Genomic DNA, 19963 nt, shown 5'->3' on the forward strand with positions numbered 1-19963 from the left:
GGATATTGACTTACTCAGCCTCTCACGTGAAAATCACTTCTTTCTAGGCTGAAGCTGCTTCTGCCCTGGCTGGAAGCAAGAATTCACGAGGGCTGTGAGGAGCCTGCCACTCACAATGCACTGGCCAAGATATACATTGACAGCAACAACAACCCAGAGAGATTCCTGCGTGAGAATCCCTACTATGACAGTCGTGTTGTTGGCAAGTACTGTGAGAAGAGGGACCCTCACCTGGCCTGTGTGGCTTACGAGCGTGGACAGTGCGATCTGGAGCTGATTAATGTATGTATGCCCAGGCTGCTGCCTCGTGATTGACTCCTACCATCAGTGTCATGGGGTACACAGAAAGCTTTATGACAAAAGCATGGATCTCCTAAAACGTATTAAACTGGGAAGTGCATGCTTCTAACACAGAAGAGGAGGTGGTTGTTTAACCTCCCTCTGCAGCTTAATGAGAAACAGGAAACTCTCCTGCCCATCCTAAACTGGGAGGTTAATAGAGTATCAAAGGCTGAGATTGCTAGTCTGCCCCTCAGTTCAGAGTTGCAGTACAATTATCTGTAGGCTCCATAGCTCTGCCTTCCCTCTGAGCAAGCTGTGCTTTTCTCCAGGTGTGCAATGAGAACTCCCTCTTCAAGAGTCTCTCCCGCTACTTAGTTCGTCGTAAGGACCCCGAGCTCTGGGCCAGTGTGCTACTGGAAAGCAACCCCTACAGAAGACCCCTGATTGACCAGGTACAGCTGGCAGGACATTCACAGCCTTGCCTGTCCTATCTGGATTTGCAGAACCTGACATTGTTCATTTCTCCGTGCCTTGACTCTGCCTGCAGGTTGTCCAGACTGCACTGTCAGAGACCCAGGACCCCGAGGAAGTCTCTGTCACTGTGAAGGCCTTCATGACTGCAGATCTTCCCAATGAGCTCATTGAACTGCTGGAGAAAATCGTTCTGGATAATTCAGTGTTCAGTGAGCACAGGTGTGTGAAATGAAAACTAAGCCACGGGAAACTTGGTATTATTGCTGTAATGTGAAACAACAAATAAACTAATACCTTCTCCAGAGGGGAAGGTGAATTTCTTGATCATTATTTGATAAGCAAATATTTCTTTCCCTCTTCAGGAATCTGCAGAACCTTCTCATCCTTACAGCTATCAAGGCTGACCGCACCCGTGTCATGGAGTACATCAATCGCCTGGATAACTATGATGCCCCTGACATAGCCAATATTGCTATCAGCAATGAGCTTTTTGAGGAGGCATTTGCTATCTTCAGGAAGTTTGATGTCAACACATCAGCTGTACAGGTATCTTCAATTCTCAGGCTTTAAAAACTCCCTGTGCATCCCCACACAAGGGCTTTGCTGGTACTTAACACCAATTAGCAAAGTGCTCAAAGCTGCTCAGTGTCTTGTCTTACAAAACAGAACAAATGTTGTTTATTGAAACTTTGTAAAGCCTAAAATCACTCACGCTGTGTGGGTTGTATGAAGTTAGTCCCTGTTTTAAAAGCTGTGGATCCATTGAGGAACTTACATAAACCCCAGCTTAGTGTGTTGTAAAAGTGACCTTTCTGAGAGTGGCTGCTCATGGTTATCCTTTTCCCAGGTGTTGATAGAGCACATTGGGAACCTGGACCGTGCGTACGAGTTCGCCGAGCGCTGCAACGAACCTGCAGTGTGGAGCCAGCTGGCCAAAGCACAGCTCCAGAAGGGGATGGTAAAGGAAGCAATTGACTCCTACATTAAAGCAGATGATCCTTCCTCATACATGGAAGTTGTTCAAGCTGCTAATGCCAGTGGTATGATTAAGTTTTATTTACATCTTGGCTGTTGATGTTGCTCAGCTCTTTTGCCTGGTCTGCTCAAACTGCAGTTCTGCCAGACCTGTATCTCGATGCAAGTAGAGGAATCTGGTCCTTCAAGGACTGCCCTAAATAAGAATGGGGAAAGGTAGTGTATTCCATCTGCAGATAATCAGTGGCCTGTAATTTCCTTCTTTAGCTAGCTGGAGACTTCTCTCAGAGTCTTTGTATGAAGTTAAATAATATTTTAATTAGGCCCATTCTAAGATGATTTCATTAACACATGATGAGGAGTGTGGAGGTTGTTGATTGTTGGGGAATAGCTGTCCAAATTGTCATATGTCAAAATGAGGTTCAGCTGATTGTTTAAGTTAAACACAAGTGTCCCAAATGGTGGGAAATAAACATTCTGAACTCCTTTCCATAGGAAACTGGGAAGAACTGGTGAAGTATCTGCAGATGGCACGCAAGAAGGCCCGGGAGTCGTATGTGGAAACAGAATTAATCTTTGCTCTTGCTAAAACAAACCGCCTGGCAGAGCTAGAGGAGTTCATCAATGGCCCCAACAATGCACACATCCAGCAGGTGAGTGAGACTGACTTTGTTTTGCTGCCTCACAGAGGGGTGTTGGGAATTCTGTCTGTTTGGGTATGCACATAGATCGTGGCCTTTAAATCCATTTTGACAAGGCCTCGAATGCCACGCATTTAACGTAAGCCAGTGGCTGAAAACATGCAGGAATAACCTGGCTGTGCTCTGCCCCAGGTTGGTGATCGCTGCTATGATGAGAAGATGTATGAAGCAGCCAAGCTCTTGTACAACAACGTGTCCAACTTCGGCCGTTTGGCCTCAACCTTGGTGCACCTCGGCGAGTACCAGGCAGCCGTGGATGGTGCTCGGAAAGCCAACAGCACTCGGACATGGAAAGAGGTGAATTTACTGCCTCTGGGGTCAAGGACTTCAAAGCTGGGGCCTGCTCAGAAGCCTTGGTTATAAGCAGTAACACAACTCTCAATTCCAGGTCTGCTTTGCTTGTGTGGATGGAAAAGAATTCCGCCTGGCTCAGATGTGTGGGCTCCATATTGTAGTGCATGCAGATGAGCTGGAAGAGCTAATCAACTATTACCAGGTAATTAAGCTGACTCCTGTTGTACAGTCAGTTCTGCCATGGCAGCTCTGTCAAAATCTGGGATTTGGGATGGTTCCTGATGTGAAATGTCTCTGTCTGTGTCTCTAAGGATCGTGGGTACTTTGAAGAGCTGATCACTATGTTGGAAGCAGCGCTTGGGCTGGAGCGAGCACACATGGGGATGTTCACAGAGCTGGCAATTCTCTACTCCAAGTTCAAGCCACAGAAGATGAGGGAGCACTTGGAGCTGTTCTGGTCCAGAGTCAACATTCCCAAGGTGAATGTCTGAGGCTTTAAATTTAGCTGAAAACATACCTTTTTGGGCTGTTGTACCCAGCTTTTGCACAAGCAGCTCCTGAGGTTATTAATGGCACTAAAGCCAGAGCACTGATGGAAATATTGCTGATTCTGCCTTTTGTTTAGGTTCTGAGAGCTGCAGAGCAAGCCCATCTTTGGGCTGAACTGGTGTTCCTGTATGATAAGTATGAAGAATATGATAATGCCATAATCACAATGATGAATCACCCAACAGATGCTTGGAAAGAAGGCCAGTTCAAAGATATCATCACTAAGGTATTGCTTTCCTAGTGAAAGTTATGTCTGTTTTTCATTTGGATTTCCCCACAATCAAACTCCTGCTCTGAACAAGTATTTTTACTCCTCTCTAGGTGGCCAATGTGGAGCTGTACTACAAGGCAGTTCAGTTCTATTTGGAATTTAAGCCTCTGCTGCTCAATGATCTGCTGATGGTGTTGTCCCCTCGGCTTGACCACACTCGTGCTGTCACCTTCTTCACAAAGGTAATTTTCCTGCTATCCAGATGAAAGCAAAAGCTGGGAAAGCATTGAGCTGTAGTGGCATTTAAAAATGCTTAGCTACTCCCCTGCCTGCCAGGGAAGATGCTAAGAGACTTCCACAAAAAACTGACTTAAATGTGTCTCTCTGATTCCTTGAAGGTTAAACAGCTGCCCCTGGTTAAGCCTTACCTGCGCTCGGTTCAAAATCACAACAACAAATCAGTCAATGAGTCCCTCAACAACCTCTTCATTATTGAAGAAGATTACCAGGTATGTCTTGTCTTGAAGCACTTAATTTTGGATTTACCTCATATTCTCAGCCTTTGTTTAATGTGTAGAAACACAGTTTTCTTTCTCATTTTCAGAAGGTTTTACCTGCTTGCCATTAACTTTAATTCATTAAATGTATGTTCTCCAGCTTTAAACTGAATTAATGGTGAGGAGCCAAGGATTTAAGTGGGAAAGTGTTAGTGGCTTTCTGAGAGCATTTTGTGTCACCTATTGGGGGTGGAGTGGCTACTTTGTTATGAGTGTGACAGCTTTTATTTAAGGTAAACAAACAGTGTGTGCTCAGAAAAGGACTCACAGAAGAGGCAAACAGTTGTGATGTCTGGCTGTTTTATGTTTTCAGAGAACAGCTGCCTGGTATTCAGAGACTCTTAACCTACTGAAAAATACTTTCTGAAACACTCTAAACTTCATGTGTGTCAAACAGCAGCTTCTCAGATAAAATAGCAGATCTCTGCAGGTCTGGCTGGAGTACTTTATCTTCCTACAAACAGGAATACAGAACTAAGGGAAAATATTTGCATTTTGTGCGTGCAGTTGTATATCTGAGGTGTGACTTTTTTTCTTCTGCTTCACTCAGGCTCTTAGGACTTCTATAGATGCTTATGACAACTTTGACAACATTTCTCTTGCCCAACGTTTGGAGAAACACGAGCTAATAGAGTTCCGAAGGATCGCTGCCTATCTCTTCAAAGGCAACAACCGCTGGAAACAGAGCGTGGAGCTCTGTAAGAAGGACAGGCTCTACAAGGTGAGACAGCACCCAGGTCAGCTTTAGCAAAGCTTTGGCTTTAAGCTAAGGGGAGCTTGTGAATTGTTGTGTCCCTCGAGGCTGAGGCTCTGTCCCGTTGCAGGATGCCATGCAGTACGCTTCCGAATCCAAAGATACTGAGCTGGCAGAAGAGCTGCTGCAGTGGTTCTTGCAGGAGAACAAGAGGGAATGCTTTGGTGCTTGTCTCTTCACCTGCTATGATCTTCTAAGGCCGGATGTTGTCTTGGAAACAGCGTGGAGGCACAACATTATGGACTTTGCCATGCCATACTTTATTCAGGTCATGAAGGAATACTTGACCAAGGTAAGAGCAGGTGCCTCTCCAGCACCCAGAGCTTGTTAGTCACTGTGGTGAATGCCTTGAGACTGTCTGCTTGCTACTAACATTGGTTTGGGCTTTGTCCAATGTCTGTCTGTCCATGTCCACACTTACTTTTCAGTCCATCTGGGGAGAGACTTCGCCCTCTAAGAGGCTGAAACACGTGCAGGCTCCACCCTCTCTACCAATTACAGAACCTACATCAGTAGTATTTGCCTGACCCCGGGCAGTGTCTAAAGTAGTTCCAGGCTCCAGGCATTTCCTGTGCTGTGTCAGTCAGGAATCCCAGCTGGGATCAAGCTTTAACTAAATACTAGACTGTGTACTAAAACAGCTTTATAGCTAGACCTAGAGATAACTTACTCTGCTATGCATTTAACTCTAAAATGTGGCTCTGACACTTAATGGCACTAATTATGACTCAACTCTTATTTGAAGTGACTCGGGATGGGGGAACTACTTGGTAATGCTCTGACAGACTTGAACAGACTTGAGTTAAATCCAACTGTCACTAGCAAGATTTTCCCAGCTGAAGCTTTTGGAGTTATCTTCCAGGGAAATGGTGTAAATTGCTTAATGATTAAGACTTTTCCAAGCTTGAGTTCAGCTTTTACTTTCATGCAGTCAGTGAAGACTAAGGTGCCTGTTTGTCCAGAAATTTGCCTGGCTGTTCTTTCTAAAGGCAGGACTACCCTGTAGTTCTGTAGCCAGCCTGAAATGCTGTTTTGGGGGAGGTGGGCTGAGCAATACAACTGTTTGTCAGCGATGCCTGTACCAAGCTAACACCATGCCTTTAGTGGGAGTAGTAGATTCTTAAAGATAAAAGTTTCCTGATCTGATAAAGGAATAGGATGTAGCTTTGGTGTAGCTAATGAAGTAAGAGCCAGCAAGAAGCAGAGCTGCCTTTCTAAAGCAGATACTTCTGGTGTACTTTTGTTTTTACTCGCCTGTATCTTAATTATTTCTTCCCTGACGCTTTTGTTTCTACCTTTTTATATGCTAAATATGGAATTTGATTTTTCTAAGCTGCACCTTCTGAATTCCTTTGCAGGTTGATGCAATAAAGGAAAAGGTGAAAGTTGATTCTTGTTTTCCATCTTTAAGTCTGGAGGACTAAGTCTAAGGATTCTGCATGAGTTTTTTTCTTTCCTATGTTTACTACACTGCTGCTACTGCTTTTTCCCCAAACAAAATATCACTAAAGCATTTGCAAATTGTTTAACTCTCACTAGCTAGTGCTGTAGGAGAAAAGTAGATTCATTTGCTACTAATAAGCTAATAGATCCTAGGAAGGGCATACAGGTGATCAGTTGGATCACAGTCAGCCTGCAATTGAAACAACACACAAATACTTACACAAGTGCTATTATTTGCCAGCCAATCTGACTGGAAGAACCTCCTACAATAAGACATAAGTCTGTGAATCCCTAAATCAGTCTGGCATTTGCTAGTTGAAGGGCTGTGATCCAGTTCCTGATCTCTGGACCATGACTAATGCGTGCTGACCGTAGGCAGAGTAGATACTGGCTGCTCCAGAGGGACTCTTCCTCACTCAGGTGTCAGTTCTCATGGTGCTGATCTAATCCACAGTGCTCTAGTTCATGTAGCAACTTAAAACTTCAGCTGTTACACCAAGTCTGTGGTTCTCCTCCCTATAGTAAATTCCTAGTACTTGTCCAAAAAAAGACTGCCTTCCAAGCTCTTCAGCTTCACTAAACTTCTCTTGCTACCTCATTTTAAAAAAAAATGTAAAAATGGTAATACTTATTGCTCTTGTGAGGCTACTCCAGGGCTTGCCATTTGCTATGTAACTTTGACCTTCAGAAGGGCAATCCAAGGTTTTCTGTCCATCTGCTTCCCAACAAATGCCACCGTGATCCTCCTGAGCCCAGGGGTCAGCCCTTGCAGGAGTTTTCCATTAATGTGGTTCAGCAAAGGGCAAACCAAAGTGACAGCTTTGAAGATGGATTAAATGCAAAAAAACTGCTGGTTGTAAAGACACCACTGGAACTCAAGGCTAACCTAAGACACGTAGTGTAAGGTCCTTCAGCAGCTAGTAAGGAAAGTAGGAGAGCGTGTGTGTGAAAAAAGGTAATTGAACTGCAGTGTTTGCATAAACGACGCATGTGTAGCAGTCATTGCAATTACATCCCACTACTCCTGAAGCTCCAAGGCATTGCTGTGGGCTGCGTGTGGTTTTTTGGGGGGAGCCTGTATGGCAGTCATCTTCAGACCTCACTCGTGCTTCAGTACTTTTGCCTCTTTTTCATGCACACATAACACGATAACATTGAATGCATGTTACTTTTCCTCTGCAGCTTATTGCAGTCCCTGTGGAAAAGCCTTTCAATCAATCTTGCTCCAAGTGTGTAGGGCCCTGAAGCTGGTGATGCTCGAGCAAGTGGTGTAAGAACCATCCTGTGGGCTGGTTTCAAACTTGCGCTTGTTCTTGTCAGTATTTGTTCAGCTCTGAGGGGAGGCATCAAAACTGGGTCCAAAATGCATTGAATGTCCTGGGCTGGAGGCTTTCCAAGTGTGAGTAAGCCAAATGCCTCTGCTTAGTAGCAAACTCTGCACATTCTCCTTGGATTTGCATCTCTAAACTTGTGCTTCTGTGTTCAGTGTGTTGCTGTTCTGAGTTAAAAACAGTGCAGTTCCCAGCACGGTGTCTGGAAATGAGTCTTGGAGCATTGGATACGATCCCGTGCACTTTGGCCAGCAGCAAGCCAGATACTGTGGGAGGCAACCAGCAGGCTGGCCATGGAAGCCCAGTCACTGAGGGAACTCGAGCTCAGGACTTCTGCCACTCCCTGGAGTTGTGCCTCAGCTTGAGGTTACAGAGGAACAGGTTTATGGAACACACGTTGTAACTCACAGCTGACAGGAGGAGCTCACAGCTCCTGGAGCTGCCAGCAGATATTTGCTCATGTGGCACAGTTAAACTCACTTGTGAGTGTTGTAGCTGAATAAATAACACTGAGCCTGTGTAAGTGCAGGAAACCTTCAAATTCCTTTATTAAGGACACAAAAGAAATGAAACGTTAGTCTTGTGAGTTGTATTATTGTCTTTCAAAGGAATTGGCATGATTATCTCTGACTTTGTTCTAAATCTTATCTCCCAGGTAAAATACCAATACCTCATTTTGTGGTTTTAGTTTCAGGGCCTGCCTTAGACTGTAGAAATGCTGAGTTCCCTTGGATCTGTCTTAGAAATGAGCAATAATTCACTACAGAAGAAGTTCCTTCTCTTGCCTTTCTGTAGGGGTGGGCAGACAGCACCATTGCACTCGCAGTGCAGCAGTGAAGCTGGCCAGGCTTGTCTGTTACTGTGTGTAAAGCTGGAAGAATTGGAGTATCTGTGGGTTTAGGCTGACTGCCACACAGTTCTGGAGTGGAAAAAGCAAGTCTTATACACATGCATTCTCTGCATTTGAACTTAAATTGCATGAGTGAATGGGTTTGGAAAGTGAAATCTTGAGGCTCAAGTGACATGTCGGATGCTATTGCAGTCTGCTCTATCCAAATACAAACCAGATTTCTTTGCCTCAATGTCACCTCCAGGGAAACTTCTCCAGGTCTGGGCATTATCTTGGCAATTGCTCCAATACCAGAGGTCTCCAGTTGAGACTGAGCTCAAATGTGAGTCTAAGTCCAAAGACCGTCCAGCTCCAGTCCAGAACCTTTTGTACAAAGCTTCAGCCTGGAGTGAGCTTTCAAAGTAGTTGAAAATCCCTCAATGAGGGTTTTTTTTTCAGGAAACAGACAATCTTGACTGCACCAGTACCAACATTGCTACTTGAATTGATCTTAACTTGTAAATGGTCTCCTTTTCTTGATGGGTGTTGACATACCACTAAGGCTTTTCCACTTCTCTGCCACGAATAAGTACCTGTTTTAGAGGAGATTTTTTTAATTGTTGGTCTCAATTCCAGGTGGATAAACTGGATGCATCAGAGTCTTTGAGAAAGGAAGAGGAGCAAGCTACAGAAACACAACCTATTGTTTATGGTAATGCTTTAGTTCATGTGTTATCAGTAACATAGTTCACTTTTTAAACAAGACTTCCCTAATCTTGTTTTTTACCTGAGAAAGTCCTGGGAAATGGGAACATTCTCCATGTGAAATCAAGTCTTAAGGAATGTGTTCCAAAATACTAGCTAAGTGCCACTAGCTAAGTGCTGTGGCTGCTGAGGTGGGCTGTGGACTGCAGGGTTGAAGGCTCTCCTGGCTCCTTAAGGAAAGGTATACAGGAGCTGTGCTATTCCAGCAAGTGGTTATTTGGATCTTGTGCAATATGCTTTATATCTAAAGCATATTTATACCTACTTTATATTGGATATTTTCTTTATATCCAGGTTATTCTAGTAAGAGTTTCTCCACTGTAGCATTTTTAGCCACGTGTTGTGTCCTGAGGTTTTGTGGGAAAATACCCATTGTGGCCCTGAAGAAGCCTAGACCCGGTCAGCAGGGTTGAAACATAGAAAATACCTCCGGAAAACTTCCAGGCATTCTGCAGAGTGGTTTCTCAGCTGAGGAGGAGTAAGATGCCCTTTGTGTGTTGCAGGCCAGCCCCAGCTGATGCTGACAGCGGGACCCAGCGTGGCGGTTCCTCCGCAGGCACCTTTCGGCTACGGCTACACGGCCCCTCCGTACGGGCAGCCGCAGCCCGGCTTCGGCTACAGCATGTGAGACGCAGCACAAGCCAGTCTGGAGCAGCAACTTTTCTTACTCAAACTCCACCGTCCCGCCCCGCTTTAACTCATAACAGGGAAAAGCAAAGAGTTCTGCCTCGTGTTCTTGTAACCTTTATTTCATGAAGGACTGTTTTTTCTAGCGCAAACGATTTGAATCACTTCTGTTAAATCTTTTTCACATTCCATGTCATTTAGACTTTTACTTTCAGAAGGGGAATAGTTTAAACGACTTTGTTCAAGTGGGCTTTTGCAGGACTGCTTATTACCATTAAGTCTATTGTGAAGATTCTGATTTGCACTCTATAGTGTTACACTCTAATATTGAATCTTAAGTTCATTGTATGTGAGCAGCTTACGGTATGTACTGTCTATTCTAAATGCATTTAAGTCTCACTGTATATTTGGAGAAAGCTAAAGCCAAGATACTTGTATTTGACCTTGCAAGACTGCTGACAAGAGACAACACTAATCAGCATATCCTCCCTGGGTTGGATTGCATAGCTCTAAAAGAATTTAAAATGCGTACAGACAACCTTGCCTGACTTAAAATGAGTAAAAGTTTTGGGTTTTGTTTTTTTTTTTGTTTTTTTTTTTCCCTTAACCTATGCAGGTTTTTCCAGTTATGCATATAGAAAATGCTAGTGTCTTTTTGCTCACTCCATATGTAACAGATGACCTTATGTTGTGCTGTATCCTGTGCTTTTGTGGGACATTCCATTCAGGAACAGAGCACCATGATTCCAATCTGTGTATTTACTAACCCTGCCCTGAGGTTTGTGTATGTTGGATATTGTGGTGTTTTAGATCACTGTTTTGAGTGTACAGAAGAGAGAATTCAAGCATATTGCTGTTCAGTTTTGTTTGTGCAATTTGAAATGACGCAATTTAAAAATAAATTACTGGACTGTGGACATGCTGCATAGTGGTAGCTTCACTTTACTGTCTTCAAAAAAAGGACCTTTGGACTCAAACCAAGTATTCCAGTGCTGGTAGTGGGGAGCAGTGCAGGTGTGTGCAGCCAGGGGTCTGAGGGGCCAGCAGCAGAGCAGCAATGGGGACCAGTAGTGGGGTCTTGCACTGAGGGGGCAATACAGGAAAATATGTAATGCTTTTTCTAGAGAGAGATTATGCCAGAGAGAAGAAAATAGCACTTTTTCAACAGTTGGCTGCACTGTGGTCAACTCCAGCATATTCGACCAGATGATACATTAGGATTGTAGTAGGGTGTGCCAGTTCAATTGAGATCATGTTCTAGGTATGTAAATTGCCTTAAACATATTTAGCTTCAAATAAAATTGACTTAAATGTTTCTTTATGAATACTGTCATATTTGAGTGTAACAAGTCTGACAGCACTGGCCAGATTTCCAACAGCTCTAGAAGCTCCTGTCTCTTAACCAGGAGCCACTCTGGGCATCAGGATCCAGATCCCACTCCCTCTTCCTCCTGTGAGCTCCACAGCTGTGTGCTGTGATCCTGGGGCTGCAGCACTTCCATGGAATGGGGCTGGCAGGGGCTCACCTGCCCCAGGCTCTCTGTGGCTAGCAGGAGTGGAGCAAAGTCTGAAAAGGGTTATGCCTCTAGGTAAGAGGTGCAGTATAAAAGCATTTCCATCCTCTGTGTTTATCGGCATTTCAGCCCCTCTGCCATTCCCTCTGTGGTGTGTGGATGGCTGGAGATGGAGATAAATCCTGTTCCCTCTCCTACAAACTGTTCCACAACACTCAGCTGGAACACATGGCTGAGAGGTTGGCAAAGGTGCTTAACAGCAGAACTCTCACAAACTGTACAAGTAGAATTTACTGGAAGCCCCAAGGTGCTCTGAACTGTGCAGTAATATCTGTAACAGGGTGCTTCCTTAAACCCAGGAGTGCCTGTTAATCCCAAGAAAACCAGGATTGAAGTCTGTCCCTGAGTGCCCAGTTGCTTATATGGAGGCTAACTGCCCACACCTTGGCTTAACTGCACATTTTTGCACGTGTAGGAGCTACACAGACCCCTCCAGAGGGAAGCTCAGCTTCCAGCTGCTCCCCACAACTGTTTACTGGTCTGGGCTGCAGATCCAGTTGAACTGGTCAGCCTGGTACCAGTTACAAGTTGTTGCAGCAGTTGTTTGGGCAGAAGTTTGCTACAGTTACCCCCAAGCTCCAGTTCTTAACTGCTTCAGCAGCTGAGCCTTTCTGAATTACAGAATGTATTCACTAGAGAAAACAGGAGAAAGAGGAAACACTTAAAGTCATCAACCAATGTGCAAAATCCTCAAGCAATTGCACAAGTTGTAAATTTGCTGGGTTCCTTCTTATGCCAGCTCTGCTTTCCTCAAATGCCCTGAGCCTAGAATATTCTTTCCCACTTTTGGAACACAAGCTAGAGAAACTCATGATTTACAAATTAAATCTTACAAAACTTGCTTATTTTATTAACACTGAGGGAAGATACGGAAAAAACACCCAACTTAAGATTTTTTTATCCCTTCAGTACTGACACACATCTACACATCCAGATCTTTTTGGTACCAGTTTAGAAGAGTTTAAGGTGACCAGAAACTTGATCTATGACATCAGCTGGTCCTGGTCCGATCCCAAGGACTGTCCTGGAGCCTGGAGCTATCTGAGTACGCCCAGCATCCTGTATCAAGCTCACAGTCAGCCCCAGGCGCTTCGCCTCAGCCAGCAGCTGCACCAGAGTCTCTTCATCGGGAGCTTTGAGGACCACTTTAGGTTGTCCACAATATTCCCACTGCTTCAGGAGCTCGGGATTCCTTTTGTGAACCTGCTTGTAGGCAGAGACAGCAGCGTGGGAGCACTGTGCTGCTACTTTGCCCTTGCCCATCTTCAGGTCGTTGCGGACGATCAGCACCAGCTTGAGCTCCCCGGACTCTCCCATGATGTCAGCCTCGCCCCCCAGGCTGTTGGAAGGTTCTGGCATTATTCCAGCTCCAGGCTTCCTGCCGAGCCTCCCCCGGATGCCCCAGCCCAGGCACACGCCACACACGACCCCGATGATGACATTCAGGAACTCGGGCTCGAAGAGAGAAATCATGGTGGATTTTAGAGACTGGCTCTGGAAGGGGGGAAAGACAGAATTTACTTGAGCGTTTCTCAGCTTCTGAGAGCATTTTGTGTGCTCTCACCTGGTTTCCACTCAGTTATTTGAAGACAAAGAACATTTGTTAGAAACACAAAGGAACAGTTCCCCAGACACAGCTTTCTGATTGCAAACACCTCACTGGTGATGGGCTTTGACTCAGAGCTAAGACAAAATGGCAAATTATCATAGAATCAGAGAATGTTAGTGTTGGAAAGGGCCTTAAAGTCCATCTGTTCCACCCTCTGCCATGGCCAGGGACACCTTCCACTATCCCAGATTTCTCCGAGCTCTGTCCAACCTGGCCTTGGGCACTTCCAGGGATGGGGCAGCCACAGCTTTTCTGGTGCCAGGGTCTCACCACCCTCACAGGGAAAAATGGTTTCCTAATATGCAATCTAACCCTCCTCTCTGTCAGTGTGACCCCATTCCCCCTTGTCCTGTCACCCCAGGCCTCTGTAAAGTCTTGCCCCCACCCCTCCTGTAAGTTCCCTTCACCTACTGCAAGGCCACAATTAGGTCACCCCGGAGCGTCTCTTCTCCAGGCTGAACACTCCCAATTCTCTCAGCCTTTCCCCATGTCAAAATTACACCTAAAAACCGGGAGAGAAACGGTGAAAAGACGGAGATTTTAAGTCAATTCAGCTGAGGAGCGGGGCCGCTTCCAGCGGCACCTCAGTCCCGCCAGGCCCGGCCGCGCTGGAGCCCGAGCGGACACGGAGGGCAGAGACCGAGCGGGGGCCGAACCGTGCGGGACCCCGCGGCCCTCAGGGGGGAAATCAGGAGGCCATGGGGGAGCATCCCCTCGCTGCTCACCTGCCGCTCCCGCCTGGCCGCTCCGCCGCGCCCGCCCGGAGGTGACGGGACCGCGGCGCTCGGGAAGTGACGGAGCCCGGGGCGGGACGGGGCGTGTTGTGCCGGGCCCAGTTCCGCGTTGTGCCGGGCCGAGCGGAGCTGCTGGAGCGTGGTGAGTGCGGGGCCGGGCCCGGGGCTCTCCCGGCGGGCGGGGGTCTCGTCACCGGCCCCTCAGCGGGACCCCTCAGCGCTGCCCATCGCGCCGCCCCGCTCCCCTCACGGCCCCTCCGGCTCTGAGGTGACGGCGGCAAGAGGGGACCCCCGGGCCGGGCGGCCCCCGGTGCTGTGCGAACCGAGGGACCCGTGTGGGAAATGGGGGGCGGCGGGGAACGCTGTGGAGCAGCAGGGCGGGAGGGGAGGCTGCGGCTCGCCGGCCTTCAGGGCGAGAAATGAGCCGCTGCCACCTCACCCCGCTGGAGAGCGGCTCTGCTCTTCCAGAGCCCCGGGAAGGGTGGGATAGAGTCGCCCTGCTCCGGCCCAAGGGACGGTGCCTGATGTCACAGGGAGAAATCTGTCCTTCTCCCTGCGGGGAGTCAGATAGCGATGGCCTTTGTCGGCTTTTCCACTGGAAATGTGCCGTGCTTTCCCGGCTGGGCGCTCCCTGCATCCCCGTGGGCTGCGGGGCCCAAATCCATTGGGACATTTCTGCTGACTGGGGTTAAGCACCTCGTCTGGTTTTTATTTCTCTAGCCAATGTGATGTGGTGTTTACAGCAGATAATAAAGCAGCAAGATTCCCGTTTTATTCCAGCTTTGCCTCTCAGATGCTTGGCAGGTCATGTAGGTGACCTGAGGGAACGGGTGATAAGTGTGTTTGATAGCAGCTATTTATCTATAAAGCGCTGTGAATCCAGGTTATCCCCTTCCAACTGCACCTACGACATTTCTTCAGGGTTTTCTCCTGCCCTTGTTTTCTCTGCTCTGTGCTTACCAACAAGTGGGTACCCTGGTTTAGTTAATGGTGACAATGTGGCTTGAGGTGGAGAAAGTGTGGTGTTGTTTCATGCCTTGGACCACTTATTGTGTTTGGGCAGTGGATTTTGGTGCTGTTTTGCTGTTAGGAATTCTGCTCTTTCAGAGAAAGTTTCACCTCAGTTTGATGGGGGATTCTCATGCTTCCTAATGCCTTATGATAACATACATTAGCTCTTCTTGATGCATTGATTTTCCCATTGAAACAGTCTTCGTTATGTCAGTCCTCCTTCTTCCAATCCATTATTTCTGCAGCACGGAATAGACTTTCCTTTATTCCTTATGGGATAAGTGACAGTTGTAATGATGGCTTCATCCCCTGTTTTCAGATGAGGGTTTCAAAAGCCAGCTTCCAGTTGTGCAATGGGAGGTGAGCTCTCTTTATTAGTCTGAGCTTTGTTTCCTGTCCTGCTGAGCTGCTGAAATCATTGGTGTTTGTAATTGCTGTGGGGAAGGGTAGGAGGAGACTCAGGAGCTTTCAAGTGGGTGAAAGCAATGAGGAAGGTGAGTAGGCTGGAACAACTGCACTCTTTCAGCCTTAAATCTTTTTTTCCAAGTTGTTTTCTTGGAATTCCTTCTGAATGTCATAACTGCCTCTGACTGCACCTCGTGAACAGCTCTCCTTAGGGTGATCCGTGCCATTAATGCATGCTTGGAGATTCCTTATTTCTTAAAAACCTGTGTGTTTAAAACCAGAAAAAAAAAAACCTGTAATTCCTGATGTACTGTGATGGGAGACAGAGTTATCTGCAGGTTGGAACTTTAACTTCTCCTCCTTGTGGACAAATCCGAGCTGGGTGGACTTTGCTATTCCCTGAGGACGAAGGGCACAACCTTGAAGCTGTTGCAACACTGAGCTTTTTGTACCAGCTTCAAACACAACCATGGGACAGCAACAAAACCACTAAACCTTGCTGGTTTTGGTGCTGCTGGACCAGAGGGGGCCAGGAGATGTTATTAGTGAGGCAGGCAGTTGTTCAGGGTATTTCTAAAAGAATATTTTTCTTTCTCCCAGGGCTCAGGATTGGCCTCTGTGAACCTTGTCTGGGCAGTGTGTCCTCAGTGGATGGCCAAGTGTGAAATCTGAATTGGCTGCATTTAGAGAATGTTCCTTTGAAAAGCAGAATTTATCTCACGAGCTGCTTTCAGCCACGCTGGGCTTTGTCAGGTCCTTGTGTTCATCCCTTTTCATCTGTGCTGTGCCTCCTCTGCATATCCTCTTATCCCTGGGTCTCACCTTTTCATCTGTTTATTGCACAGCATCTCTACTGTTTTATTATAGCACCTCATTCTACTGCTGGATGTAATCAAAATTCATGTTTCACCAAAAAAAAAGAAATAATAGACCAAAAAGATCTGTTTAATATATGTGGCTTTAATGGCAGGGACAGAACTTTCCATTAACTCAAAAGAAATTGCATGGCATCCCTGAAGCTCATGTTACAACAGTCTTTCCTAAAAGGCATCCCAAACTCACATTATTTTTAAAAAAATGGGAATTTTCACTCTAAATTCTAAGATGATTTATTTGGGTAGGAGTTGGAAAATAGGTCTGGTGTACAGAGGCATAACCCACAAAATGGAAACCTGTGGTCTTTAACTGAATTACTTCTCCTTTGAGGAATTAAACTATTTTAGTCAGGAAAACATTTCTAGTATGGGAATAAATGCACTCATATAAAAATAAATCTGTGGAGATTTGGAACATCTTTCAGATGTGGCCTCATTTATTTTAATTGAATGCTTCCCAGGAGTGCTGAAGGACTGGGAAAAAAAAAATCGAGCAGTTACTTTTTCTATTTTCTGTCATCTTCAGGAAAGTCATTAACCTCCAAGTGAGGGGCTGTGTCACTCCAGTGCCACATGAACGGTGCTCTCTTGCTCTGTAGGGGCAGCAGCTTTGCAAGAGGAGTCGCTTTGGGCTCGAGTGCTGCAGAGCTGAGGACGTGCTTGGCTCTTCCACTGCCTTCAGGTCCTGGAGAAGTGGTGGAGAGGGAATAGCTGTGAGGAGCTGGAAGGGGTAGGTAATGTTTCACTTCCAAACTGATCCCATCCTTCTCCTGAATGTGTTCCTGTGCCAGGCACTCTTTGGCTTTCGAGGGAAGGTGCTCTCCAAGCTGTTTCTTTGCCAGGGAGCTGTTAACTTATTCTCTCTGTAGAGCATTTGATGACTGAAAAAACACCCCTCTCACAGATGTGCAGCGCTGTCTAGATTAGTGCAATTCTTTACCCACCTGGCAAGGCTGAATTGTAATCCTTTTTTCTCCTTATTGTAACTGGGGTGTAGAAAAAGAAGAAGGAATAGCAGAAAAGTTGAGGAGAAAGAAGCAGCAGGGTTGGAACATTTGGCTTTAAATGCAAGAACTAACTGGAAATTAGGTGTTGCTGATGTGGCTGGGGGGAACAACAAAATGCTTCAAGCTCTATCTCTGGTTCTGGGAGCTGTGTGAACAGGAACTGATAGAGATGAGAGTCGGGGCTCTTTCAGTAAGAAGTGGCAAGAATTAGTGATTCAAACAATGTCTGAGAGAGCAGTGAGATCATGAAAACAGCTTCCTTGTTGTTCCAGCACACTGGAAAAGAGTCCCCCAAAAATCCTTAGTACAGAACATGAGTCCACATTCTGCTCCTCCAAGTGAGAGTGCAGACACCCTGCTGCTCCAAAAGTGGTTCCTTTTGGAACACTTGGGTGCTTCCACAGCCTCCCCAGAGCTTCAGAGAAGAGACTTTTGTCCTTTTCTCTGATTACAGATAGCAGCTACTGCAATGCCCAATTTTGTTGTGTTCTCATGCTCTGATAGCTTGTTTTGCTTTGTCTCACTTATGCTGTGAAGTGCCAGTCACAGTTACCATAAACCTTTTCTGTTGACCAATTTGCATTTTTGACTAGCAATAACTGTCTTTTTATACTTCATGTTTTGGGTTGCACTAAAGCTCAATGGTGTATTGTCAGCTCTTTGTTCAGCCCTACAAAGCAGTTCTTGTGTGAGCACAGCTCTAACAAATGATCTCAGCCACCCTGATACCAAAACTGGCCACAGTTGTTTTCCTCGCTCTTTTAAATAGTTTATTTTTATGTTTGCTGCTAAGTACTCCATGTAGTAGGCAAATTTATTTTTAGAGATGGGCTCTGTGTCTTTCCCAGCATCTGTCAGAAGTGAAGTTCTGTTTAGCAGATGGAATTTAATTTCCTGTGGTGAGCTCTCATGGATTGGGTGTAGACTTCAGAATATGGAGTGAGTTAATGAAGGATAACTCCATTTTGGGTCAGGCTCCCACTCCAGTTAATCCTCGTGGGGAGGCTTTAGTGCAGGACCAGTGGTTCTTATGGGCATCAAGCAGCACAGCAAATAAGGGTGCTGAGCTGAGGGGATGTGCATCCTCCAGTCCCTTTGCTAAGATGCTTTGAGTATAATTAGACTTGGGTAAACCAGGGAGGTTCTTTTCTGGAGCCAGGAAGGGTTTGCAGCCCATCAGCCCTGCCATGTGATAGGTATCCCATCTCCAAGTCAGCTGTGTTTTTAAATAGGAATTTTTAGAGCTTTTCTGCAGGATGGTTGAACTTTAAGACCTTCTTGACAAGTATTTGTCCTACAGAAGTGTGGAAGGGGATTATTTATCTGCTTCAGAGCAAACATTGACTTGTGTACTTGAGGTGGTGTTATGCAAAGCTAATCCTGGATTAGTGCCTTTCCAAGCAGGCAGGGTAAAAGTGGCTCTGGCAGTTGAGCTCCTGAAAAAAAAAGCTGCCATGCCTTGGGAACAACACACCTGAGACCCCCAGAGATGCAGGAGTTTCATGGATTGCACTGGAACTCAGTGTTGTGCACAGCCTGGGCTTTAGCATCAAACATGGAGAGCAGTTGCACTAAATGAACTTCCTTGGAGTGTAATTAAGCTGAAAGCAGAGACCAAACCAATCAAGACTTTAATTTTGAAGGCTGGATTTGCACACGTGAAAAAAGATAGATTTCAAAATGAGGAACGTGTGGCTTCCACTGAAATTTGTGACTTTTTTTTTTTCTAATCTTTGCTATATTTAAGTCAACAAAATGTGACTGAAGTTCCCTAAGCCAGAACACTTTTTTTTTAGTCTTGCTGTGTGTGCTCAACAGCTCTGGATGGCTTTTGTTTCCTAAGCAGCTTTCTGTGAACATCAGGCTTGCTGTGTGTGGGTGTGTCATTTAAATATTGCCCTCTGCAGTTTGAGTTCTGTGTGTAAATTCATGTGGTATGTACATGGGTATGTGTGTATATAAACTCACGTTGTAGATGTTCATAAATACTCATTTAAATACATATAAAAATAAGCACAGCTGAGTGCAGTCAGAAACAAAGCACTATCCACCTGTCCTGATGGAATTAAGGGCTGGCTGAACATTTGATCCTGCTATTGCCATAGCAACTGGCCTGTTATCCTCAGCTGAGGACTGGGCTAGCTCCAGAGTGTCAGGCTGCTCTGAACTCACCTGGGGAGAGGGAGAGGTTCACATTTCCCTGGGGTTTCAGCAATCCCTGGGCTGCAGGTGACTGCAGAGTGATGCTCTAGAGCTCCCACTGCAGCAGCTCAGGCCTCTTGTCCTTGGCTGACTCCAGAGCCCTTGGCATTTTTCAGCTTTTGCAAAGGTGTTTTGTTCATTTTTTAGGTGCTTTGGGTATTCTGGGGTTCACATTGCAGTGAAAAAAAGCTGCAACATGCATGAGATGAGTTTCTGCTTGTTTAACCAGACAGATTCCTGTTTCTGCACATTTTGTGTCAGGGGGAGGTGTTGAAGAAAGGACTCCTTCCTGAGACCTCAGTGCTTTTGACTACTGGATTTTTAACTAAAACCTTTAATAATTAGATTCTAGCTAACAATTTTATCTGTATTGCAAATAATGCACAAGGCTTGCACCTGTTTAGAAAACACCTGTCTAAAACTGACTTGTGACACCCTGGAAATGTCAAATACAGCATCTGAAATCTTTGAACATTTTATTTAGAAATTTGACAAAATTATTGCAGTCTGAATCCAAGAGGTGATCTCACTCCTGTTTACCAAACCTGAGTTGCTGCTTGGCTCTTAAGCCTAACATAAATCAAAGGTATTTTTTCTGTAGAACTTCAATTTCTTCCACTGGAAGAAATTTTTTATATAACCTGTCATTTTAATATTGTACCGTTTTTCTTTCCAACAAAAGCAACGTATCAAAAAACTGTAAATCAAGTATGCTTACAGGGAGAAATGCAATGCAAATAAAATGCTTTAGCTT

General features: G+C 45.6%; 3 protein-coding genes across 7 annotated transcripts in view; 2 read left to right on the top strand and 1 right to left on the bottom strand.

Annotated features, from left to right (window-relative positions):
• The window catches only part of CLTC (clathrin heavy chain), a 30176-nt gene extending 19068 nt beyond the window's left edge, over positions 1–11108 (top strand). Inside the window, exons 17-33 of one of the 2 annotated variants that reach the window (XM_053995814.1) lie at positions 48–282; positions 612–734; positions 830–975; positions 1119–1302; positions 1604–1796; positions 2227–2384; positions 2565–2729; positions 2821–2928; positions 3038–3205; positions 3352–3501; positions 3597–3728; positions 3885–3995; positions 4594–4764; positions 4868–5089; positions 6156–6176; positions 9037–9112; positions 9669–11108. In XM_053995814.1, the coding sequence (XP_053851789.1) occupies positions 48–282; positions 612–734; positions 830–975; positions 1119–1302; positions 1604–1796; positions 2227–2384; positions 2565–2729; positions 2821–2928; positions 3038–3205; positions 3352–3501; positions 3597–3728; positions 3885–3995; positions 4594–4764; positions 4868–5089; positions 6156–6176; positions 9037–9112; positions 9669–9793 (2488 nt within the window). In that variant the 3' untranslated portion in view covers positions 9794–11108. The remainder of the gene's footprint in view (positions 1–47; positions 283–611; positions 735–829; positions 976–1118; positions 1303–1603; positions 1797–2226; positions 2385–2564; positions 2730–2820; positions 2929–3037; positions 3206–3351; positions 3502–3596; positions 3729–3884; positions 3996–4593; positions 4765–4867; positions 5090–6155; positions 6177–9036; positions 9113–9668) is intronic. The other variant, XM_053995815.1, reaches the window with a different exon arrangement.
• The window catches only part of PTRH2 (peptidyl-tRNA hydrolase 2), a 186816-nt gene extending 173050 nt beyond the window's left edge, over positions 1–13766 (bottom strand). Inside the window, exons 1-3 of one of the 3 annotated variants that reach the window (XM_053995838.1) lie at positions 13701–13766; positions 13387–13477; positions 12189–12860 (exon numbers count right to left, since the gene is read on the bottom strand). In XM_053995838.1, the coding sequence (XP_053851813.1) occupies positions 12318–12839 (522 nt within the window). In that variant the 5' untranslated portion in view covers positions 12840–12860; positions 13387–13477; positions 13701–13766 and the 3' untranslated portion in view covers positions 12189–12317. Of the gene's footprint in view, positions 1–12188; positions 12861–13382; positions 13478–13700 lie in introns of those variants that run through there. The other 2 variants (XR_008440174.1, XM_053995839.1) reach the window with 2 other exon arrangements.
• The window catches only part of VMP1 (vacuole membrane protein 1), a 59949-nt gene continuing 53752 nt past the window's right edge, over positions 13767–19963 (top strand). The window contains exons 1-2 of one of the 2 annotated variants that reach the window (XM_053995827.1): positions 13787–13851; positions 16600–16730. The gene's annotated coding sequence lies outside the window, so the exon portion shown is untranslated. Of the gene's footprint in view, positions 13852–16599; positions 16731–19963 lie in introns of both variants that reach the window. The other variant, XM_053995826.1, reaches the window with a different exon arrangement.

Source organism: Vidua macroura, chromosome 20 (genome assembly GCF_024509145.1).
Source record: "Vidua macroura isolate BioBank_ID:100142 chromosome 20, ASM2450914v1, whole genome shotgun sequence".
Classification (NCBI taxonomy): domain Eukaryota; kingdom Metazoa; phylum Chordata; class Aves; order Passeriformes; family Viduidae; genus Vidua; species Vidua macroura.